The 26688-nt window shown below is 35.9% G+C and overlaps 2 protein-coding genes across 2 annotated transcripts; one reads left to right on the top strand and one right to left on the bottom strand.

Annotated features, from left to right (window-relative positions):
* Positions 1-281: 281 nt before the first annotated feature.
* On the bottom strand, positions 282-3192 carry LOC131064735 (uncharacterized). The gene is made up of 2 exons (XM_057999005.2): positions 2691-3192; positions 282-984 (listed from the first exon to the last, which is right to left on the bottom strand). The coding sequence occupies exons 1-2, from the start codon at positions 2839-2841 to the stop codon at positions 701-703; spliced, it is 435 nt and encodes a 144-aa protein (XP_057854988.1). The 5' UTR covers positions 2842-3192; the 3' UTR covers positions 282-700.
* Positions 3193-3593: 401 nt separating this feature from the next.
* On the top strand, positions 3594-4025 carry LOC131064707 (uncharacterized). The gene has a single exon (XM_057998947.2). The coding sequence runs from the start codon at positions 3594-3596 to the stop codon at positions 4023-4025; it is 432 nt and encodes a 143-aa protein (XP_057854930.2).
* Positions 4026-26688: the final 22663 nt, after the last annotated feature.

The raw sequence follows: 26688 nt of genomic DNA on the forward strand, positions 1-26688 counted from the left end.
AAAAACACAAGATATTGATACAGCTTTAAAATTTCAACCAAATTAAAATTCTCAAAAATAAATTAATAAAAAGCACAAGAAGACATCAATAATGTCTTAAAACTTCAAAATAATACTCAAAAGATCCACAATTTATCCATGCAATATTGCTGATTTATGTGTAACTTGTATCATTTTAACTGTCTTAGCATAGACAAAATTTTAAAAGCTGTTAATGAAAAGCATGAGTGCAAAAAACAAACCAAGGCCACAAACATTGATCAACTACAATATCCAGAAACTACAGAAGGCAACACATCTTGTTATATGTAAAATGTTGAATACACTAAATATCTATGATATGTAAGTCTGTCTTGTATATTAATTTACAGCTTTTAGTAATTGGCAGATTCTTCATTAGAAGAACAAAGCCAAAAGGGCAGCTTTCAGCTGCACCGTATTTGCTTGCCGTGCATCTGCTATGCACATTAACTAGATACACGATTAAAATATTAGATAACTAGGTGGGCACTTTTAACATCACCAAAAAATTTGCATGGTGACTTTAGCCCTAGCATAGATAAAAATTAAGATGCACACTTTACACAGTTGAAAAATAACACCCTTGTGATGGAAAGAGACTTTCCAGGTTCACTACCTAATGGACTAAAGCTATAAATTCAAGGCTTAGCTTTAGGCCTCTGCCATGGTCAAACAGTATTTAACTGCAGTACATGGGAGTCTTGACAGGCTGATATGAAAATGATCTAACTGTGTATGAATGGCCTGAGGAGAGAGTGTACGAAAACTTGGTTGCAGAATTATTTATCCCTGGTAGATTACAGTCTTGGTGAATGCTACTGATTGGCCTTGCCAAGCACATATCCCAACGGTTGCTTTCGGACATTGTCTCTGCTACTGTGAAAATTCCCTTTGAGTTTGTAAATGCCTGATAATTGAGGACCTCTCCTGATATGGTCATACAGAGAACTGCAACCTCAGCTCCTACAAGAGAATAAGTAATTACCAAGATTAGCATTAATTAGGCCACTGCATAATGCCAGCATGCCATGTAATATACTCGACACATATGATTTCCTGTAGAACAACACCTGCTTCCGTTCTAAACCAAACTCAATGAACCCAAAAAGTCCATAATGTTTGGATGTAAACCTAAAAACAATCACTTCAAAGATATACAAAATCAATGATTGGAAAGACACATCAATAGCTATGCTTGCTACATCATTTAAAATTAAAGAACGTTAGGTTCTCTACATCACCTCTTGAAGAAATAGATCTTATGACAGGGCACTGAAACAAAAAAATAGTAAACAAGAAATCATTTGAAACCAAAACAACGAACCAGGGTAAAGAAATATTTGTCAGATGTTGACAAAAACACTTCTACTAAGCCAAATAGAAGAGAAATTTTGATTCCCTTGCATGAATACGAACCTTTCAATTCATTTGACTCTTTCTTTTTGGGGACAACAAACAAGTCCCCCTTTCCCCACCGAGCCTGCTCTTTTCCATTCATATTATGTAAGAATAAGATCAATCTATCAAATACCATTCCTTTTTCATTTCATTCACGTTTCCTTTATAAATTTTGAAGGATGAAATATTTGCCTCGGTGTAGTCTGATAAAGTTGTTTTAAGCATACAAATTGAGAGTTATAAATGATAACAGTAATTCATCTATAAGAATATGCATGTACTGCTGCATGCAAAATTTCACAGATGTAGAGCATCGGTGTAGTCTGTTAAATGTTGTTTCAAGCATACAAATTGAGACTTATACTTGATAACAGTAATCGATCTATAAGAATATGCATGTACTGCTGCATGCAAAATTTCACAGATGTAGAGCATTAACATACTCGCCATGGTGATTCTTTATCAAAGTTAAGTGCAAACTGTTACTGTTAGAAAATTCCAGTTTTCAGAATTTGTCTGAAAATTGGTCAATCAGATGACACAATGCACACAATGCGTTCTACGTATGTGTAGTAAAAGAGAGCATCTGGAATGGGATGTGTAATAACAAAAAACTTAAAAGAAAATAGTATCAAGAGCCAATACTTCCCACTAATCCAAGTCTGGATCAATAGTGAACCAATGTTGCCAAACCACAAGACCAGAATTTCATGTTCTGGGAAGAAACTCTCTAGTGATTAGAGCGAAGACGCATGTTTTCATCTAAAGACATTATAGCTTCAATAACATAGTTATTTGCAATTAAAACCTAGTTCATGAATCATTAAACCAAAACATCAAACTAGGCCGGGGAATTCATTCCAAAACTAAATAGTCATAAAATCGGTGTTATTAAACCTAAATACACCTCTGGCAGATCCTACAGGTCCACGCATATGTAAACATGGTAAATATAATCTCAAGCGTATCGATATATGTAGACTAGATATACACGTATACACATCCAAATCTTTATATAACAATGTGTATATACATCATGCACATACACACAAAATAAAATTTATTCTGTTTAGGGTTTCACCAATGACATGACCTTTTTCAGACAGGAGCTAACTAATTCATAGGGTAGACTTATGGTTCTCGTCAAAAACATGATTTTTTCAAAAGTTCCAGTATTACACACAAGTATAGTAGCATAAAACAGACTGGAGAAATCGGCCTTGAAGATCTTTGAAATTTTATTGAAAAACAAAGGAAAAGATATTTCTTACCTTCGAGAAAATCGTCTTCGGGGCCCATGGATCCATCTCCACAGACATCACAGAAAACTCTGCCATGGATCTCGCCAGTCCAGGCCATACCTACAAAGGCGTGTTGCAGTACAAAAACACTGAGAATAATCCACCACATAAACCCTGCCATTTTCAGTATTTTTCAGAGCAGTGAGGAGATGTTTTAAATGGATGAGATCGGATTTGGACCCTATTTTTCAGGAGTCTGACAGAGACGATACAATTTAAATTTGGGGGTGAGGGTTTGTGCATGAAATAAACCCGTATTCTTACAGTCAGAACACCTCTTTTGCCGGCCTTCTGCGGTGTTAACCTAAGCTGCTTTAGATTTAATGTTTTTAACAGTGAATGGGAGATTTTTAATTCATTATTTAATTAATATTTCAGAGATTATTCTGCTGTATTTTTCAACAAATAATTAATTCGCCACCAATCCCCTGGAATTTTTATATATTTCTTTTTCAATCCCCCACAATTTTATTGGTGCTTTAAATTGATTTTTATTATTTTAAATGATCCATAGTCAATGTTTAATGTAGAGGAATACGTTGGTTTAATGGTTAGCATGGTTTACAAGCAATAACACATAGTTTTGAAAGACGTTTCTTTTGTATATTATTCTTTATTAATATAAATGTATATTTTGAATTTAAAAAATTAACACATGGTTTAGGTGAATTGATAAAAGTAGGTACAACTTCTATAAATTTTAAGTTTCTCAAGTTTTGAAATCTTGTAGAATATTTGATTGAAATGATAAACAAAGTTTAAATCATGCATAAATAGAATTTATAATGGAATGGTGGTTCTATAGTAGGTTTTTTTCAAGCTTCAAAAGGTATCAGACAAGGAGATCCATTGTCTCCCTTTTTGTTTGTATTAATGGCTGAGATTCTGGGTAGAAATGTCAAGAGTTTAGTTAAAAAGGGATTATGGAAAGGAGCACTCATTCATAACAGCATTGATCCTATCTCCCACTCCCAATTTGTTGATGATACAATTCTCTTTGGGGAAGCCACTGAAAAGGAAGTTGTGGTTATTAAGAAGCTTCTGAATGACTATGAAATAGGCTCGGGGCAGAGTATGAACAAGGAGAAATCAATGATATATTTCTTCAATACTAACGTGAGAATGCAAAGTAAAATAAAGGAAATCATGGGCTATCCTCAAGGTAACTTTCCACTAAAATACTTAGGGGTTCAGCTAGATCCGGGCAGACAACAGAACAAAATGTGGGAGGACGTTATCAACAAATGTCAAGTAAAGGCCTCTTCCTGGAAGAACAAGTGGTTAACTCAGGCAGGCAGAATCTAGATGATTAAATAAGTTCTTTCTGCGATTCCCATTTACCAAATGTCATGCTGTAGGCTATCATTTAAGGCAGCAAAAGAATTAGACAGTCTGTTCAAAAAAATTTTGTGGGAAGGAGCTTAGGAGAAAAAGAAGTTTCCTCTCATCAACTGGGATACAACCTGTTTAATAAAATTGGAGGGAGGAGCGGGTCTAAGAAAAATGGATTTGCACAATCAAGCTCTTGGGGCTAAATTAGCATGGAAAATGTTTTCTCAACCTCATAAATCATGGTGTAAGATTATGGCTGCTAAATATTTGGATTCAACCGAAGCAGAAAGGATATTTACAGTGGCCAACTCAATTAAGGGATCCCCAATTTGGAAACATATTTGGGAAAGCAGAAGTATATTAACAGAGCACCTGACATGGAAAATAGGAAATGGTGGAAAGGCAAAATTTTGGAGAGATTCATGGAATGGTGACATTTCTTTAGCAAAAGAAATAGATGACAAGGCATGGATTTATGAAGTGGAAACAGAGGTAGGCTATTATGTGGCGGATTATAATTTGGAAGGGCAGAAGGAATCAGATTGGATTAAATGGAAATCAGTTGGGGAATGGAAGATGGAAAAGAACACGCAGTTAAAAGACATTCTAAACAAGAAAAAAAAATTATATATCTTAACGAAGAAGATCAGTTACTATGGAGTGTTTCTAAAACTAGAAAATATAAAGTCAATCTGGGATATGAGATCCTTATAAACAGAATAAAGAATGTGGAATGGCCCTCAGAGTTGTGTTGGCATAAATTAGTATTGCCTAAGGCAGGGGCATTCCTATGGACAGCTTTGCAAGGCTGCATATTAACAGTGGACAAATTGAGAACTATTGGAATTGCTGGACCAAGTGTATGCATCATATGCATGGAAAACGAAGAGACAGCGGATCATCTTTTACTTTGGTGCTCGTACTCTAAAAAAGTCTGGGATTGGTTATTGGATAAATTGCAGCTTGGATCGGTGAGAAATCTAACATTAAAAAGTTTTTTATTATCATGGCCGACCAACATCAATAAATCAAAATGGAGTATACTGTGGGTGGTGAGTCCATCACTGCTTGTGTGGCATATATGGAAGGAAAGAAACAGAAGAGTATTTAATGAGGAAGCTCTGTCTTATGATATGCTAATCCAAAAATAAAAAGAGCCATAGGAGAGGTAATCAATATGAAAGTAGTGGGAGGGAAGTATTGTATGTATTCTTCTTGGGACAAAGAGATGGAAAGACACTGGAATTTAACGAAAATTAGTGGATACAAACTAATGGAGAAGAAGCAGAACAAAGCCAGTGAAGTATGGTTTCCTCCAAAGATAGGAAACTTCAAGATGAACTTTGATGGTGCTAGCCGAGGCAACCCGAGAAAATCTGGATACGGTGTCATTATAAGGAATGAGTTGGGCAATTTTGTAGGGGCAAAATATGGTTCACTAGGAATCAATACAAACAACATGGCAGAATTGGCGGGATTACTAGCTGGAATGGAATGGTGTGTGGCACACGGCATTCAGGATGTAGAAGTTGAGGGAGACTCACAAATTATCCTGAATGGCATTTCAAATAAGAATTTTGAAAACTGGAAACTAGAGGCGGTATGACCCAAAATCTAGAAAATAAGTGAAAGTTTAAACAATTTCACCCTCAAACACATCTACCAAGAGGGCAACGCAGCGGTGGACTGGCTGGCTAACAGAGGCATCGAATGTGATGACTCAATACAGTTGACAGAGAAGGAGGAGCTACCAGACGGATTGATAGAGATCCTTGCTGCAGAAAAAGGCAGATTTCCTAAAACTGGAATCGGTTGACAAAGATTTTCTGTGAAAAGAAGGGTGTATCGAGGACAAACGTGAAGGTTTCAATCATGCTTCGATTGCACATAGTATTATGGGCTTGTCACATCTGAGAACTTTTCTTAAAGAAAAATGTTAGATAGAGACTAAAAGAAGAGTCAAGCAAGAAAAGATTTTGCTCGGGTACCAATAATAGGGATCTAGGAAGTCACATGGCTCCCGAGAGGCTCAGATAGTTCAGAAAAGAAAACTCAGAAAAGATTTGAATTCAGTTAGTAAGATTCTAGCAGAAAGAGGACAAAGTTAGAAATTGCCAAATCATTCTCCATCCCTTTAAGGCGAAGGTGAAGGCTTTTTTGCCAAGTGATTTTTTGGACAAGGTCTTAGGGGAGACTAGAAGGATTAGTGCTAAATATGGCTTTTTTCGGAAGGATCAGTTGTGTTAACTATGAAAATGCATTGATCGCACAATTGAGAAATTTGTTCAATACTGAAGAGTATGCTTATGAATCCATTAGGGGGCTTGTGGGCATTACCTTAAACACTGATAGACACTGGTGCGATGCTCTGGTGCTGGAAGTTGTTCTTCTTCCTTTGGCAGATATCATTGAAACGAAGGAAAAAGTGGTTGAATTAATAGCAGGTTTCATTAAACCCTTCATAGCAGATACGGTTGCAGAAGCCATTTTGGGTTTGGAGGAAGGAGTCAGAGTTAGTATACTGAAGGTTTATTTTCAATTTGAAAATTACCTTCGATCGGACTCTGAGGAAGAGGAAGAGAGTGATGGTGACGATGCTGAGAAAGGAGAAGATAGTGAGAGCAGTGATGGAGGAGAGGAGGCTTCTGTGACCAGTGAGGAGATTTGAGAGATGGCCCGTAGAGAAATGTGGAGGGAAGAGCGGGAGAGAAGGAAGAATTTTGGGGATGAGGCATGGGAAGTTTTTAGATGCGCAGTCTTCAATGGAAACCTTGAACCATTTCGCAGGATCTTTAAGGCAGAAGAGTGGTGGCTTCCAGAGAGTTCCACACGTAAAGCAATCATGATAGGTGAGCATGCTGCTGTGATATACCAAGCCATAGGAGGACAGATGTAACCCCGGTTTTGCGTTTGGGTCAATGGAGGAAATTTGGAAGTAGCAGGAGGGATAACCTTATGGGCCTATTAAGCAAAGTATTTTATATATGTATTTGGGTTGATTTAGATGGTCTTAGGATATATGAATATCTATTACAATGTAATTTCAAAATTTTCAAGTAATATAGGGAGCTATCCCCATAAAAGATAACACTTATCGATTAAAAAAATAATAATAATAATGGAATGGTGGTAAATTTTATATATATATATAGAAAATTTATAATGGAATGGTGGTGCATTGTGTGTGTTACGTATAGAATTGTCAATCAATAGTAGGGGCAAGAAAATTAGGGTGGGAGGGAATTATAATTCTAGAGGAGAGGTATAATTAATTATCTTATCGATCCAAACAGGTAAAAAAACGTCTTAGTTCAGGTATATATATTCTTAATAATAGAATATTAAATTTTGAATTTAAATGTTAGGGTTAATTATGTTGGCAATAGGTTTTGTCATTGATGTCAAGTTTGCAGTGTTGCGGAGATGTTGCTAGCAGTTATCATTATGATGTTCATCATAGGGGGAGATTGTTTGCATAACAATTGCAAATGTTGTAAAACGTTGTCATATAAAGTTGCAAAGTTGTCATGATTTGTTCTATCCACTACAAAGGATTGATTATACATCACACATGCAAAACAATGATATGGAAATGTTGGATATGTTATCAGAGACATTTTGGTATGGTTGATTCAATTGGATCTAACAATTTTGGCCATGGAATAAATTTCTTAAGCATTCTAGTTAGATTATAGTTTATATATTGCTCTATTCTTAAAAGTGTAATTCTCAACTTAAGGGTGCATGCACTTTTTCTAATTGAGTGTTGACCTACTGCTTGCAGTTGTCACTTAAGCCTTTATGTTCATGAAGTTACTAGCCTCTTTTCCTAGTAATTACTAACTTAACTGAAACACAAAAGACATAATTGATGCCCTCCTAAATGGCACAATGTTAGTTTATGATCAAAAAACACAAAACACACAAGACGTTAGAGTTAGTCAATCAAAAACTAAAACATATGAAGGCATTCCAAGAGAGACACTAAAAGCATGCTAATGAATCTAACTAAAGAAGTAAGACAATGAGATATCTCCAACTATCTCTTAACATGATATTAGCTCCTTCTCCCTTGTTCCTCTCCTCTCCAAGTTCCAAAATAGTGTAGCTCTCAGCAGCTTTTTGCACTATGGATGCTTATGGAGGATTGAGATTGTAGTATTGAGCTTTGAATGTGAAATAAAAAGCTAATGCTATGCTATTGATGATGTATTTTAACCAAAAAGACAAGATTTAGTTATGCTATGCTAAATGCTCTCTAAAATGGCTATAGTCTAAATGCTTACAAGTTTTCAGGATCTGGATTATGAAGGAATGGGCTCTATTTATAGGAAAAATAGAGCAATGGATGGCCAGGATTGAAAGGTTTAATCAAGGGTCAAGCTTGAAAGTTGGGGATCCATGTGCACAATTTGCACCAATGAAATGGTGACAAGTGTCAACATAAGATTGGGTTGAGAGAAGAGGTTGGAGGCATTAAATGCCTGAGGAGACCTCATGGTTATCTAAAGGCTAAGAGTCAAGCCTAAATTAGGATTACCCACTGAATTAGGAATTAATCCAAGGATAAACCTTTGTGCAAATGATTAAGAGATAATCATGGTCAAAGCATTGAAGGGCTTGATGAGACCCTTGGGTTGGGTAGAGGTTGAGTCAAAAAAAATGTTTTAACCATGTAGGAGGGTTGAATTAACCATTAATGGTTATTGGAGACTTTGGGGATTAAGTGGTTGAAAGTTGGAAGCCTTCAATGGTTATCAAAGACTTTGAGGAATTAAGTGGTTGAAGGTTGAAAGCCTTTAATGGTTATCAAAGACTTTGGGGTCTTTGAGAAGTGACTCCATTTTGCTTAAGAATGTGACAATATTTAGGAGATGGATTAAGCTAATTAGGAAGAGGTTAGAAGAATCTAGAAGGGGATTAGATTTTGCAAGTGGATTTGGTGGGTGAGGGAAAATAGGATTTTATTAAAATAAAAATTCATTTATTTCAATAAATGTGTGCAAGTTGCATTTGTAGGAAAATGCAAGTGGGGTGGGGATAATGATTTAAATAAATGTTTTATTTAATTTATTTTAAAAGAGGAAAAGGGGGATTTAATTAAATAAATTGATTTTATTTATTTAATTGATTTGTATTTGGTTTAATGAATTAATTAAAATAAATTGAATAATTTATTTAATTAATAGAAGAATGTTTGGGGATGAATTAATTAAATATTAATTTAATTACCTGGTGGCTAGTGGATTTTTAATCAAATAAATACGAAATATTCATTTAATTAAAATGGACAGATTTATGTGACTACAATAATATTTCCTAAGTTGAAGGGATTGACAAAGATCAACAATCATAATATAATCTTGAGTATATGATCTGCATGGATATATTGCACCTCCAACAGATCAAGTTATGAAGGCTAATGGTATGATGAAAGAATAAGTATCCGGTCAACTACTAACAGGGGGGGGGGGGTGAATCAGTAGATAGAAAAACTGATACAAACTTCACCAATCTCAAAAATCAATCTCTCAAAGTAAACTTAGAATAATACCTCTGTCAAGATAAAAACTCATAGGATAAACCGGTTGACTGTTACAACAAATTAACAATGAACAACTTCTTCATTTCTCAATGCTTCTAGTTATCATGACTTATCAAAATAGTTAAGTAGTTAAGTAAATCAACCGTGAAAACATAACCACAAAAACATTCACCACTTGACACAAATATTTTTGATGTGGAAACCAAAATAGGTAAAAACCACGGTGAGATGACTCACAAGATAACTAATTGAACTCTTCTAAAGTTCGCCCTGTTAGAAGCCTAGCCTGTTAAAGCTTTACAAAAAGTCCTATTAAGAACTAATCCTGTTAGGAATCACCTGGTTAAGGAATTTACTACAAATGCCTTGTTAGAAGCAATACCCTGTAAGGAGTAACCTCGGTATATGATTTGAAAATCCAATCTAATGGATCACCTTGTTAGAGGATTTGAATAACACCAAGCTTGTTGGAGCTTACTCGGTTAGGGGATTTCAATTCTGTTGTAATTGTTAGAAAACAATAGGAGTTTGTTGATCTGTCTGAATAGCACTACACTTGCTTGATCAGATCCATTGCATGCTCCTATCTGCCTTTACTTAAACTACAGATACATCATCTGGTTCGGCAACCGCACACTCAACTGATCTGTGCTCACTCTTTCCCAACTCATTAAACTAAACAACTTCATCGACCTTATAAACAAATCAATCAGGTCGATAACACAACAAAAACCTAATTCTCATAGAGATTACAAACAAATTGGTTCAAGTATGATCGTTGGATTACATAGCAATCTTGCACATCAATCAAGAAAACCTTGATCTCTCCGTGATCACCGCTTCATCGAACTTAGAAACTCATCACGCACTTTGCATTAGATGCAATACATTTGCTCATTCTCTAGACAAAAACCATTACAACAACTCGCCAAAATCTCTTGGAATTGTCTTCATACAATAATCATATGTGTCATAATCATTACCACTCATTATCAGATCATAAACCAATATAACCAATTCACCAGACTTAATTGGCTAGGGTTTATCAAAAACAACAGGTAGGGTTTACCGGTTACATCAATAGATAAGGTTTACACCTGTTACCGGTTCACTCCACAAATTCTTCCTACCAGTTACAGTAACAATATTACAACAATATCAACAATATCATTACCAGTTAATTGACATCAATGACAACATAACATATCATTAATGCAATCTTCATGCAAATGTCAACAATCTCACCCTTTGGCATTGATGGCAATACAAATATCAATACCATTGATTGTTGCGTGATTGTGAATAGGAATCCTGGTTTACATTACCAAGTATTCACCATGCTCTCCATGTCTTCAGCTTGTCGTTGGACCTCCTTCCCATAATCACATAATTCTTCTCCCCCTTTGACAACAATGCCAAATTGAATGTTAAATTTCATTGTGCATCATCAACAATATGCAACTTGATGCTCCCCCTGTGGAATCAATCCACTTCTACACCAATCCTTCTGTAAAATTCTGCAAGTAGCTCTGGAACTGTTGTAATCTACATCATACTTAACTGACTTCATGAAGAGGGACAACCCCTAACTAATTTCTAAGATACTCAAAAGTAGTCTTAGGTAGAGGTTTAGTAAAAATATCTGCAAGCTGCTCCTTGGTAGAAACATGCTCCAAGATCACATCTTTAATCTGTACTTTTTCCCTCAAGAAATGATACTTCAATTCAATATGCTTGGTTTGTGCGTGCAAAACAGGGTTCTTGGAAATATTTATGGCACTTGTATTATCACATAAAATCTTTATAGGTTATGAAATATTCATCTTAAAACCTTCCAAAATGTGCCTCATCCATATAGCCTGTGTACAATTCATGTAAGCTGCAACATACTCAGCTTGAGTAGTAGATTGTGAAGTACAACTCTGCTTCTTACTACTCCATGAAACAAGTCTTCCTCCAAGAAAAATGCTCCACCAATTGTGCTTTTTTGGTCATCAACATTTCCTGCCCAATCTGCATCTGTGTACACCTTCAAGTCAAAATTTCCCCCATATGGATACCATAACCCATAATCAACAGTACCTTTCAGATATCTAAAAATTCTTTTGGTTGCTATCAGATGTGTTTCCTTAGGATTCTTTTGGAATCTAGCATCTATGCCAACTGCATGAGCTATGTCTGGTCTACTGTGAACAACATAGTGCAATTTCCCAATCATTGACCTGTATTCCTTCTCATCAACAGATTTGGACTCATCTTCCTTAGACAACTTACAACTTGTAACCATAGGTGTCCCAACTGGTTTACAGTCGCTCATGCCAAATATCTTCAAGACCTCTTTCACATACTTAGACTGTGTGATAAAAATACCATTCTTCATTTGTTGTATTTGCAAGCCTATGAAATTTTTTATTTCTCCCACTAAAGACATTTCAAACTCATTTTTCATTTCATCTACCAAACTATTGCTCATGTCATCATTACCTCTAAATATGATATCATCAAAAAATACTTCACTGACTAGTATTTTATCTCCTTCAGATTTGAGATAAATGTTACTATCATCACTGGTTCTTAGAAAGCCTATCTTCATTAGATGTGTATGAAACCTTTCATACCATGCTCTTGGTGCCTGCTTTAATCCATTTAAAGCTTTATGCAATCTGCATACCATGTCTTTCTTATTAGTCAGAGCATAACCATTGGGTTGCTCAATGTATACGTCTTCCTCTAGTATCCCATTCAAAAATGCAAACTTAACATCCATCTAGTATACCTTGAATTTCTTGTGTGTTGCAAATGCAAGTAAAGTTCTGACACCTTCCAGTCTTGCCACTAGTGCAAAAGTCTCACCATAGTCTTCTCCTTCCTCTTGTGCATAACCTTTGCAAACCAATAGCTTTGTTGTGAACTACAACACCATCTTCATTCTGCTTGCTCCTGAATACCCACTTAGTACCTATCACATTTTTATTTACTATTCGGGGTACTAGGGTCCATGTGTTGTTTTTCTCAATTTGATCTAATTCCTCCTCCATAGCTTTAACCCAATGATCATCACCAAATGCTTCCTTAGCAGTTCTTGGTTCAATGATGCAGATCATGCAAGAATTCTCTTTGATTCTTCTTCTGGTTAGTACTCCAGTATCCTTATCCCCAATAATTTGTTCAGGATTGTGATTCAATCTCACATATCTTAGAATAACATGATCATTATCTTCAGGTTCAACTTCTTCATTATCATCATCTTCTTTTGAATTTATCCATTCTGGTTGAACTGGTACATCAATATTTGCTTTGCCGGTTTCAGATTTCACAATTTATGGTTCTAAAAACAAAATGCAAGGATCTTCATCCTTTTTTCTCTGAACTGGTTTCCTCTGAGACTTTAGGATTTTCATCCACTCGAACATCAACACTCTCAATAATTCTCTGTGTCCAGTTGTTAAAACACTTCTAGGCCTTACTCTTGGTGGAATAGCCAAGAAATATACCTTCATCACTTTTAGCCTCAAATTTGCTAATATAATCACCTCTCTTAATAAAACATTTGCTTCCAAATATTCTGAAATAACTAACATCAGGTGATCTACCATACCAATATTCATAAGGAGTCTTGTCCTTACCTCTCTTTACTAGAATCTGGTTCATAGTGTAGACAGTTGTACTGACTACTTCTCTCCAGAAAGTTTTTGCTACACCTCCTTGTATCAACATTGTCCTAGCAGCTTCAACAACTGACCAGTTGTTTCTCTCTGTGATACCATTCGGTTGTAGTGTCCTTGGTGCAGAAAGTTGTCGTTTGATATCATTTTCTTCACAATACCTAATGAATTCCTCAGAAGTAAATTCACCACCCTGATTTGTCCTCAGACACTTTATCTTCTTACCGCTCTCTTTCTCAACTAACGCCCTGAATGCCTTGAACTTACCAAAAGCTTCAGTCTTATCCTTCAAGAATGTGACTCACATCATCCTTGAGCAATCATCAGGGAAGATCATAAAATATTTGTCACCTTGAATACTTTTTGTTCTTATTGGTCCACAAAGATCTGTATGAACCAAATCTAACAAATGTTCCGCTGAAAAATATTTGCTCTTGAAAGTTGAGGATGTCATCTTTCCCAACTGACATTCTTTGTACAAAGCATTAACCAAATTGTTTAACCGAAGCAAACCTCTCACTGTCTTAGACTTACTCACTTTAACAATGTTATCAAAGTTTATATGACAAAATATCTTATGCCAAAGCCAACTATCATCTATCTTTGTAGTTAAACACTTGCTAACTTTATTAAGGTGAAACAAGTTACCTTTAGTTTGCTTCCCTATTGCAATCAGTTCACCTTTATTGCCATAGATTTTGCACATACCATTTTTAAACTCTAATGGGTATCCTCTGTCATTGAGTTGTGCCACACTCTAAAGATTATGCTTTAAACCTTCAACCCAGTAGACATCATCTGCACTACTCTTTCCATTTAGAGAAATAGTTCCCTTACCTTTAACCATGCAAGGTGAGTCATTACCAAATCTTACAACTCCGCCATCAAATTCCTTCAGAGAAAGAAATTTTCTCCTATCACCAATCATGTGATGTGAACAACCACTATCAATGATCCAATCATCAAAGTTATCCATCCTGGATACTAATGCATTCTAGTCTGACATCTCTTCTTTAATGGCTACAAACACAATGTCTTCATTAGCATCACCATCAGATTCCTCATCAGTGATACCACCATCAACAACAATAAGACAATCTCTTTTGCCTTTACCCTTATACTTCTTGAATTTCTCTCGTTTGTGCTCATTATCACCATTAGGACAATTAGCAGCAATGTGTCCAATCTTGTTGCATACAAAACATTTCAAAGGTAATTTGCCTCTATATTTACGTGTACCTCTAGGCAACCGCTTGGCCAACAATGCTTCAAGCTCAACTAACCTGTCTCCAGCATCAGCTTCTCTATTGGATATGGATTCATAACTGTGACTGGCATCTCTACTTTTCCTCATAGATGGGTTAGAAACAAAAGCTTTAAATGCGGACTCAGATTTCTATACACTACCATCATATCCATTTAATTCAAAAGCAGTAAGCTTGCCAATGATGGAGTTAAGACTTACCTTAGTTTTGTCAATGGACTTCAGCTCCTAAATAGCTACAACTCGAATAGTGTAGACCGGTAGTAGGGTTCTCAGTACCTTACTGATCACTATGGAATCTTCCACTTTACCTCATGCACTCTTAATTTCACCAACTGTCTCTTTTATCCTTTGACCATATTGTTGGATATTCTCACCTTTGGCCATCCGCATGTCATAAAACTTTCCTCTTAGACTCTCTTCGTTAGCAATCTTAACATGTTCATCACCGCTATAAATCTCTTCAAGTTGTTTCCATACCTCATTTTTAGTTTCAAGACCATGAACATCTACATACTCTGCATTAGACAAAGAACTGATAATCACCTCCAATGCTTGATGATTTTCTTGTTTCTCTTTCTTATGATCATCAGTCAACATCCCGTAGGTGCAACATAGTATCGACATGTTCCCAATACTGGCTTCCAAGACTCTTGATATAATTTTTTATTATGTCACTCCATATCCTATAGTTCTCTCTATTAAACTTCGGACCTTCCTTCTTCATCATGATCTGTAAGATCTTTACCTCAAGTTGTTAGGCTTAGACCTTAGAGGACTTGAAATGCTCTGATACCAATTGATGGTATGATGAAAGAATAAGTATCCAGTCAACTACTGAGAGGGGGGGTGGTAATCAGTAGATAGAAAAACTGATACAAACTTCACCAATCTCAAAAATCAATCTCTCAAAGTAAACTTAGAATAATGACTCTATCAAGATAAAAACTCATAGGATAAACCGGTTGACTGTTACAACAAATTAACAGTAAACAACTTCTTCATTTCTCAATTCTTCCGGTTATCATGACTTATCAAAATAGTTAAGTAGTTAAGTAAATCAACCATGAAAACATAACCACAAAAACATTCACCACTTGACACAAATATTTTTGACGTGGAAACCAAAATAGGTAAAAACCACGGTGAGATGAGATTCACAAGATAACTATCTGAACTCTTCTGAAGTTTTCCCTGTTAGGAGCCTAGCATGTTAAAGCTTTACAAAAAGTCTTGTTAAGAACCGATCCTGTTAGGAATCTCCCGGTTAAGGGATTGACTACAAATGCCTTGTTAGAAGCAATACCCTGTAAGGAGTAACCTCGATAGAGGATTTGAAAATCCAATCTAATGGATCACCTTGTTAGAGGATTTGAATAACACCAAGCTTGTTAGAGCTTACTTGGTTAGGGGATTTCAATTCTGCTATAATTGTTAGAAAATAACAGGAGTTTGTTGATTTGTCTAAATAGCACTACACTTGCTTGATCAAATCCATTTCATGCTTCTATCTGCCTTTACTTAAACTGCACATACATCATCTGGTTCAACAACCACACACTCAACTGATCTATGCTCACTCTTTGCCAACTCATTAAACTAAACAACTTCATCGACCTTATAAACAAATCAATCAAGTCGGTAACACAACAAAAACCTAATTCTCATACAGATTACAAACAAATCAGTTCAAGTATGACCATTGGATTGCATAGCAATCTCTGCACATCAATCAAGAAAACCTTGATCGCTCCTTGATCACTGCTTCATCTAACTTAGAAACTCATCACGTGCTTTGCATTAGATGCAATACATTTGCTCATTTCCTAGACAAAAAATGTTACAACAACTCGCCAAAATATCTTGGAATTGTCTTCATACAATAATCATACATGTCATAATCACTACCGCTCATCATCAGATCATAAACCAATAAACCCAATTAACCATACTTAATCGGTTAGGGTTTATCAAAAACAATAGGTAGGGTTTACCAATTACATCAATAGATAAGGTTTACACCAGTTACCGGTTCACTCCACAAATTCTTCCTACCATTTACAGTAATAGTATTACAACAATATCAATAATATCATTACCGGTTAATTGACATCAATGACAACATAACATATCATTAATGCAATCTTCATGCAAATGCCAACAATCAACAGATCAAGTTATGAAGGCATGTGAGAACAATGCCAAAGCAAATAATTCTATTCTATGTGGATTGGCAAATTTGAAATTTATGAAAGTAATGCACTGCACATCTGCCAAAGATATATAGGAAAAAAATCATGGCATCTATGAATCAAATGACAAAGTAAAACAAGAAAATTTGTACACCTACAAAGGCAAGATCGAAAGCCTAAATGAAAGAAGAGGAAAACATAGTTGACTACTTACTCCAAGTGGATGAATTTGTCAATGCTATCATAGGATTAGGTGAAGAAGTGAAGGAAGTTATGATTGTAAAGAAGGTTCTTAGATCCCTTACCTCAAGGTGTGATACAAAAGTTTCTACTAGTGAAGAGGCTAGAGATCTAGATAAGTTTACAATGGAAGAAACATTTTTCTCTCTTGCTACTTATGAAATGAGGAATATGAACAATGGGACATAAAAAAGGAAGCTACTTTCAAGGTGAATAAGAATGAAGAATATGATCCTAATTTTGAATAAGCTAACTATGTGAGAAAATTGAAGAAAGGTTATGGCAAGTACAAAGGTAAGTTACCTTTCAAATGCTTCAGTTGTGATAAAGTAGGTCACTATGCCTTCGTTCTTATGAAGATGAAAGTAGTAATCAGTCCAAGAGTCATAAATAATTCAAGCATAAAATGGGAAACTTCCAACAAAGTCTTTATTCCAAAGAAGCTAACAATTCTTTTGGAGAAAATAATCAGTGCACCTCTAAAAGTGAAAAGGAAGAAATCCTATTCAAGGCTACTGTGGACTAGGATAGCAATCCTACATAGAACAATAATGAAATGCTTGATCTCGATGAAGAACAATTTGAAGTAGATGTAGAAGGTGAAATAATCTTTGCCCTAAATGATATAAAATATATGAAGAAATAAAATTAAAAGGAAAAGGAAAAACTTGAAGAAAAAAAAAGGTGATTATCAGTCTAAAAGACCAAATAGAGGAAGCAAAGAAAATTGAAGAGATTGTGACAAAAAAAATGAAGGCAAGATAAAAGGAATATGATCATCTTGAATCTAGGATAGTATCCCTAAGGAAGGCTTTAAAAAAGGAAAATGGAAATTTGGACAATGTAAAGAAGTTATGGTAGTGGAACAACTTCCTACACCAATCTTGAGAGGAGAGTAATGCAAAACTTTTACAGATCTTTACAATAGTTACAAAAAATTAATAGAAATAAACATAAATAGCATGCATACCACAACATATTGATTTACATGAGGAAAACCCTTTCGAGAGAAAAAACCCCACACTCAAAAAGTCACCCAATATATTATTCAGAAATCAAGAACAAATCACAATATAATTGCAAAGCAAGATTCTGGCGAAATTATCACCAATGGAGATCTAGAGGCAACCCAACAACTATTATACTCTCATAATACTTCACAATACACAACCATAATACAATGCCCTAATAGAAAATAAGGTTTCTTTTTAAGGCAAAAAAAGTGCACGAAATATCCATTGTTGATAAACCTTTTATCAACAATACCTTTTGTTTTTTTTTTATCGGTAAAGGGCTGAAGCCAATATTTTATTATTACAAAAATGAATGTTACGCCTCCATTCAGTGTAGGCACCGATAAGAAATAATGGAGGGAAGAAAACCTCTGGTCTAGCCCAGATCCTTTAATGGATCAGAGAAATCAAATTGAAAATTAACTGATTATAGTCTACAAGATGCATACAATCCCGGTTACATATATTTTTGGGAAATCATGAAAATTTCTTAAGATCATCCTAAATACACCCTTTATGTTGTAGATCAGACCTTTTCCTATTTATATTTCATTGCTAGGGTATACAATGTCATATGAATCACAGAGACCTGGATTGTGCTTGCACATGAGCCCTGTTGCTCCTTACTAGCTCGTTTAGAAGCAAACATGTTCCTTAATTCTGCAAAAAAGAATACCTTAACACAACTTACAACCAAGACCATTGTTAGTAGCACTATAAAGCCTTGCTTATCATAAAAAATATCCACGATTAAATTCAATTCAACCTTCCATTCTTAGTTGTTGAAATCAATCTCCCATAAAGGTTATTGTACCCTTATTCATCTCTTATTTTGGGACCACATTCGCCACTGTTTGTGTTAATATCAATATAAGAGATTACCAAGGCTACGATAACCTGAAGGGCAGGTGGAGCATCCAAATATTATAGAATAAATAAATATTTATATACAAAACTAAAGACTAAAGTCGTCATAATTATACTGCCAAAACAAGTATCAATGACATCTCATACATTTCCATATGAGCCTGTATGTCATCAAGCCATTTAATTGATTGTATAGATCATGGTCAAGTTAAATGAGGTTTAGATCTGATGCATATATATATATATATATATATATATATATATATATATATATATATATATATATATATATATATATATATATATATATATATCTTAACAGAACAAAAGGAATATAAAAGATATGACAGTTATACATATAACCCCATGCTCCTTCAAAACTTATATCCTAACATAGGAAACTATATCTCCAAAGCTTTAGTCACAGTTAAGAATAACACCAAAGGTCCACCATTTAACCCGACCAATGATCTTTGTGAAGTAGAGAAACATAAAAATCTCACAGTTCACAACCCTTGTACTATTTTGGAACCAATTCATTATAACTGTATGTTTTTTTTTAAGAATTTAAAACAGACTGAATATATATATAAACATGAAAGGCAAATCAATGAAATCCTAACCATTGAACCACTCCATTCTTAACATCACCTTGGCTAGAACAAGATATGCTACTATGTTACCTAATCCATTATATGTCAATTGAGCCTGACAAAGAAGATATTTAACCCTTTTCTATTCGCTTAAAAAGTGAAGCAGTCACCAATGAGGAGGGACCTCAAGGAGATCAATCTAAACTGCTCAACAAGAGTAAACACAACGAAAACACATAGATATGATGGAGGCAATGCAGAAAAAAATAGTTTTTATTGCATGAAATTTGATTACATCCAGTCGGCAACAACCGAGTTACAACATACCGACACACAAACCTACTAGAATGGGTCACACCAAGACCTTGAATCGAAAGATCTATCTTCTAGGCACAGTTTATCTATTTGATACTTCTTGATCTTCTGATTGATTACATTCTAAAGCATGATTAAAAATATATATATATCGATCCAATGGATCCAGTTGGCCCAAAAGGGATCAAAACCCGAAGAACAAGACCTAACGTGCAAAATGAACAAGGTCGGCCTCCTCTAAGAGATTCCTCCAAAAAATCCAAAGGATGAAACATAGAAGGTCGGCCACACGCCAACAAACATTGAGATCAACATCCGAGGCTCCACAAGCTTCAGAATAGGTTCCAATAGATCACTAGAATAGGTCTCAGACAACCGGTAACAAGAAACTGTCAAGGAAACCAGTAGCGATATCTTGTCGGAAAGTGATCCAAAAGAGATGCGGTTTGAAAGAAAGAAAGATGATCAAGTCTTCAAGTAGAATCCAACTCCACAGGATCCGGTGAGCCAAAACTGGGACACTTAGAAAGGAAAACTACAAATAGAAAACAAAACATAAAAGAAAATGTTTTTGGTTGATGCAAGATTGTTGTGAACCGGGGATGCTCCTGCATTAGACTGTTGGCATTGAGTTGTCATTGATGTCAACCGGTATTGCACGCTGCCGGTAGAGTTATGTCACCCAGTATGAAGAATATTGAATTGACATAAGGAAGATTAACATGAAGACTTGTCAACTGGTATGGTGGAAGACAAGTAGGTATTGAGACTGTTAGTGACATCACCGGTTAGAGGTGATATGAAGTTGTGTGTTGGCATGACAAGTTGTAGCCAATAGAAAGGTTGGTTGTTTTTCTTGTGATAATGTTTGTGATAAAGAGGCAGAGTGACAAAGAGATCACAAACCACCGGAGGTGAAGATGTGTTATCGGTGTAGTGTGCACTACTGGTTAGCAGAAAGAGAAGGTCTCACCGGTAAAAGCTTGTGTCAATATGAGTTTCTTGAATGTTAAAAGTTTAAACCAACCTTATATCAGTGAGCTGACTGTATGCTGATGTGATGCCATGTGGAGCTGAGGTGGCAAGCATGCAGAGGTCGGTGAAGTTTCCATCCACATGGTTGTTGGAGCAGTTAGTCGACATTAATGAAACATTCACAAATCATAGGTTGATAACAGATTGATGTGGCTCGAGGAAGAATGAATGACAGAGAAAGATTAGGGTGTTGATGGTGCCTGGATCGAATAAATAAAATTAGATTGCAAGAGGACCTCGAGAAGGAAACATCTGGGTCATAAATGAGTTGATAGATTTCAAGGCGGAAAATCATGGTCGTGATTGCTATTTTTGGCAAATATCCTTTGGACAGTTGGAAAATGCGTGATGGCTTATTCCTCCAATGCAGGTGTGCGATCCAAGGCAGATCAAATTAGATTGGATGTAGATTTGGTTGATAGAAGAAAACCCTAGCCACCCTCTGTGTTGAATTGGTTTTTGGCAGGAAAGCTTCAGTTTAAATATGGCGACCCAAGACAGATAGTGTTGTTGTTGAAGAGTGAAGGTGAGTGTGAAATTGTTGTCTAAGAGTCGAAGAAATAAAAACTTGAAGTGTTTATGAGTGAAGACTATACCGGTAAGGAGAAGCAGGGTAAACCGGTGTAAGGAACAAACCGACAGACTTAGCATAGGATGCAGAGGTGAAAATATGAAGGAAGCAACATCTGGTAGAGTGTGATCAAGTGTGATTGGATTTCATCAGAATAGAGGGAGAGAAGATTAGGTAGAGTTAGAATCAACAAAAAGGCTGAGTTGCAGTGTGTATTGAGCTTATACAAACTAGTAAGTTAGAAACCGGTAGTGCAGAACTTTGAAGGATTGCAAAACTTTATTTGCAGCAAGGATTTTATTTGTATAACTGAGTTTTAATATTGTTTTCACTAAGTAGGTGCTTAGTGCAGGGGTTGTAGCTCCTTTAGGTTGTATCCTATAAATAGTGCAGGGGTTGGTGCTCCTTGGGTTGGTGCCCTAAAATTATAATCAGAGCTTTTACATTATGAGGCTGGATTGGAGCAGAAGATCTCCAACAACTATTCTCGCTGAGGTTTTCCTTGTATATCTGGTGTTGTGTGATGCATTCTTGTGTGTGAGTTATGTTGATGTTATAGAAAATCCTTTCACACACTTAGTCTACACTATTTGGGCTACTGGTTAGCACTTAGATTGTTTTATCTACTACAGGTATATCTTTGTTGAAGTAAAAGTGTTTAAATCATTGATTCACCCACTCTCAATGATCCATTGTGTCCAATAATTGGTATCAAAGCTAGGTTCCCTATTTTGTTAAAAGAGTTCTCTACCTTGGGTAGATTCTATTAAGTGTTCACAATGGTAAGAAATGAACCAGCCTCCTCAAAAGCCCTTATGTTTGATGGTGTCAACTATTCTTTTTGGAGTAGAAGAATGGAAACCTATTGTCCTCTCTAAGTTGTGATGTATGGATGTCAGTTGTGAATAGGTATACCATCCCTAATAATCCCCCTACTGATCCAAATTCTAAGAAGGAATATGAGAACAATGCTAAAGCTAAAAATGGCATTCTTAGTGGATTATCTGATAATGAGTTTGTTAAAGTCATGCACTTCTCCTCTGCTAAAGAAACTTGGGATAAGTTGCAGAGGATATTTGAAGGCGATGCTAAAGTCAAGGAAGCCAAGTTATAGACATTGAGAGCACAAGTTGAGGGTTTGAAGATGAGAGATGAAGAGATGATTGCTGACTATCTACAAAGGATTGATGAAATGACAAACACCATTAGAGGGCTTGGAGAAGAAATAAAAGATGAGGTGGTAGTAAAAAAGGTACTTAGATCCCTTACACCTAAGTATGATACTAAGGTTTCTGCAATAGAAGAAGCAAAAGATCTGAAAGTCTTTATAATGGATGAATTGTATGGTTCCCTAACTGCTTATGAAATGAGGATTGTTGGTACTGAGGTTGTGAAGAAAGAAGATGCATTCAAAACATCAAGAAAGGGAAAAGAAGAGTTTTCTTATGATGGAACAGGTGAAGACTCTGATGATATCATGGAAAAAATTTTCAAAAGACTCAAGACAGGTTCAGGAAAACACAAAGGCAAGTTGCCCCTGAAATGTTTCAACTGTGGAAAGATTGGAAATTTTGCTGCAAAATGTCTCTATGGTGATAAGAATGAAGATGATCAACCAAGTGGTAGCAGATCATACGGTAAGGACATGAAGAAGAATGTCTACCGGTATGGTAGAAGAGGAAACCAGAAGCAGAACAGTCTTTACACACATGAAAATGATACCACAAATGAGGAGAGTGTCTCAAATGACTGTTGTAGTGAAGATGATGTCAGTGCAACCCTCTTCATGGCTCAAGAGGTTTTGGTGCCTGAAGAAGAAGAAGAGGAAGAGAAAGAAGGAGAAGTAGATCTTGAAGTAGAGCTCATCAGTGCCTTAGAAGAATTGAAGAAAACAAGAAGATATTTGAAGAAGGTGAAAAAGGTTGCAGCTGAAGAAAAGAAGGCATACACGATAAGCAAGGATACTGGTAAGAAGACATATGCAGATGATGTTAAGAATTGCCATGCAAATTGGTATACACAAATAATGAACTGGGGACCATACTCAATGCACCAACATGCAGATTCAAGGAGAAATGCAAGAGTTGATTATGAAGGATTCACCAGAGTTAGCAGTATGAAAGGAAGACCCCCGATAAGGCAGTCATTTGCAGGACCAAGACAATCCAATTGGTATGTTTCAAATTTTCATGGTTATCGTCACCAGTGTAATAAGTTCGGTCACAAAATGGCAGATTGTAGGAAAATGAATGTCAACCCCAGTTTTGAGAGTAGAAACTCATTTTCTGCATTACAAAGTACAAATATCACATGTTATAATTGTAATGAGTTTGGTCATAAGAGTTATGAGTGTAGGAGAAATATGCAGATGTCCTAAAAAATTTTGGTCACATAGCAAGGCATTGTAAGCTGAGAATTAGTGAGCAAAAGAAAACTATATCGGGTTAGAAGATAGAGACTAAATCGAAACACAAGATGACAGAAGAGGAGAAGAAAGAAGAGAAACAAGTTTGGATAGAGAAGGAGAAGAACAAGACAGTGTCAAGCTTGATTGTGTAGACTGCTCTACACGTTGAAAGGAAGAATTTAGGGGTAGTTAATAGTGGCTGCTCAAATCACATAACGGAAGACAAGAAAAAGTTTATCAAGCTTGATAATAGGAATGGTGGTTCTGTCCATTTTGGTGACAACTTCTCCATCAAGATCAAAGGTCGTGGTACATTGAATATTGATGGCAAGCTTAAGGCTCATGATTCGTACAACATGGAAAGATTGAAACATAATCTACTGAGTGTAAGTCTTTTTTGTGACAAAGAGTACAAGTTCACGTTTGACTCTACCGGTTGTCAAATAAGAAAGCAAAGTACTAGTCAGGTTGTGGTAGAAGGAAAGAGAATAGATGGTGATGTCTACAATCTGAAGGAATGCTATGAGTCCCAATGCATAATGGGACAAGTTGATGAAAGTTTATTGTGGCACCGAAGATAAGGTCATTTAAACTTTGACAATCTAGTGAAAATAAGCAAGAACCGATATGTAAGAAACATTCCAAAAATAACAAAACCAGCAAGTAATTTTTGTGATGAATGTATCAAAGGCAAGAAAATCAAAGTAAGATGCAAAACAAAAGAGTACAATACCTCAAGACCCCTAGAATTAGTGCATACAGACTTGTGTGGGTCATTAAGGACAAGGGCTCTGACCAGTGAGAGATACTTCATGTTGTTCATTGATGACTACTCAAGGATGACTTGGGTGACATTTTTGCATGAAAAATCATAGGCATTTGAAAGATTAAAGATTTTTATAAAAATGGTTGAAAATGACAATGGACACCAATTAAAGTGTTTAAGATCTGATCGGGGTGGAGAATACTCTTCAAGTGACTTTATTGACTAATGTGAGAAACATGGAATCTGGAGACATTATTCAGTAGCAAGAACACCACAACAGAATGGTGTAGCAAAAAGGAAGAATAGAACAGTAAAGGAAATGGATAGAACAATGTTGAATGAGGCTAGCATACCGGATACATACTGGAAGGAAGCAATCCATACTGTTGTCTATACATTAAACTGGGTACAGCTAAGAGTAAACAATAAAATGACTCCCTATGAGCTATGGTACAACCGGAAACCATCACTCAAGCATTTTAGGGTATTTGGAAGTAAGTGTTTCATCAAGAGAGATGCAGATGAATTAGGAAGTTTTGATTCCAGAAGTGATGAAGGAATATTCTTAGGTTACTCAACCATAAGCAAAGCCTACAAATGCTACAACAAGAACTTGATAAAAATGGTTGATAGTATAAATGCAAGAATAGATGAAGACCTACATATGAAAGAATTTGCACTGGCACCCTATATTGATGTTTCAGATGATGAGCATGAAGATCAATTTGAAAATGGACCAGTAGAGGAAGCACCAAGCAATAACTCCAACCGGTATGTGCAAAAGAACCATCCGGAAGAACAGATCATAGGAGATAAAAATGAAGGTGTGAAAACCAGAAGAAGACTATCCCGGAATGATGAGCAGGTAAATTTTTGCCTCATGACAGAACTTGAACCCAAAACTTTTGATGAAGCTAGCAAAAGTGAGAAATAGGTACATGCCATGGATGAAGAGTTGACACAAATTGAGAAGAATCAAACATGGGAACTTGTTCCAAGACCGGAAGACAAGAATGTCATAGGTACCAAGTGGGTCTATTAGAATAAGATGAATGAAGAAGGCAAGATAATCCGACATAAAGCAAGGTTATTTTGCAAAGGGTATGCTCCAGTGGAAGGTATTGACTTCAAAGAAACCTTTGCACTAATTGCTAGGTTAGAGGCAATAAGAATGTTTTTAGCTTTCTTTGCCTATAAACGTTACAAAGTCTACAAATGGATGTCAAATCTACCTTTTTGAATGATAACCTTGAAGAAGAGGTATATATGGAACAACCAGAGGGTTATCTTTTACATGATGATGAGATTTTTGTATGTCGATTGAAGAAAGCCTTGTATGGTTTAAAGAAGGCTCCTAGAGCATGGTATTCCCGATTGGATAAATACTTGAAGGAGCAAGGCTTGCACAAAGGAAATGAAGACAATAATTCGTATGCCAAGGTAAATGGAGATCGCATGATTATAGTGGTTGTATATGTGCATAACATTATCTTTGGTGGAGACAAGGACATCATGTGCAATAAATTTGCAGATCAGATGAAGACATAATTTGAGATGTCCATGCTAGGAGAGTTGTCCTAATTTCTTGGTTTGTAGATCTCATAGTAGGAGAAAGGAATTTTCATCTCCCAAACCAAGTATGCGAAAGACATGTTGAAGAAATTTCAAATCGAGGACAAAAAACTGGTAAGTACTCCCATGATTACCAATTGTAAGTTGAGCAAACTAGACGAGTCATCGGAAGTTGAGAAAACACTATATAGGTCAATGATTGGTAGTCTGTTATATTTAACAACATCTAGACTGGATATTGTACAAGTTGTTTGCATGGTAGCAAGATTCCAAGTTGTTCCTAAATAGTCTCACCTAAATGCAGTCAGAAGGATCTTCAGGTATCTGCAAGGAACTATCAGTTATGGCTCGTGGTATCCAAAGAAAGGAGACTTCTCTTTGTAGGCTTATATTGATGCAGATTGGGCAGGAAGTATTGATGGCCGAAAAAGGACAAGTGGAGGTGCTTTCTACTTAGGAGACTGGTTAGTATCATGGCACACCAAGAAACAAGACTCGGTGTCATTATCTACTGTTGAGGCTAAATATATAGCTTCTACTACATGTTGCTCACAAGTGCTATGGATGAAGCAAACATTGAAGGACATACAG

The sequence above is a fragment of the Cryptomeria japonica genome, chromosome 8 (assembly GCF_030272615.1).
Source record: "Cryptomeria japonica chromosome 8, Sugi_1.0, whole genome shotgun sequence".
NCBI lineage: Eukaryota > Viridiplantae > Streptophyta > Pinopsida > Cupressales > Cupressaceae > Cryptomeria > Cryptomeria japonica.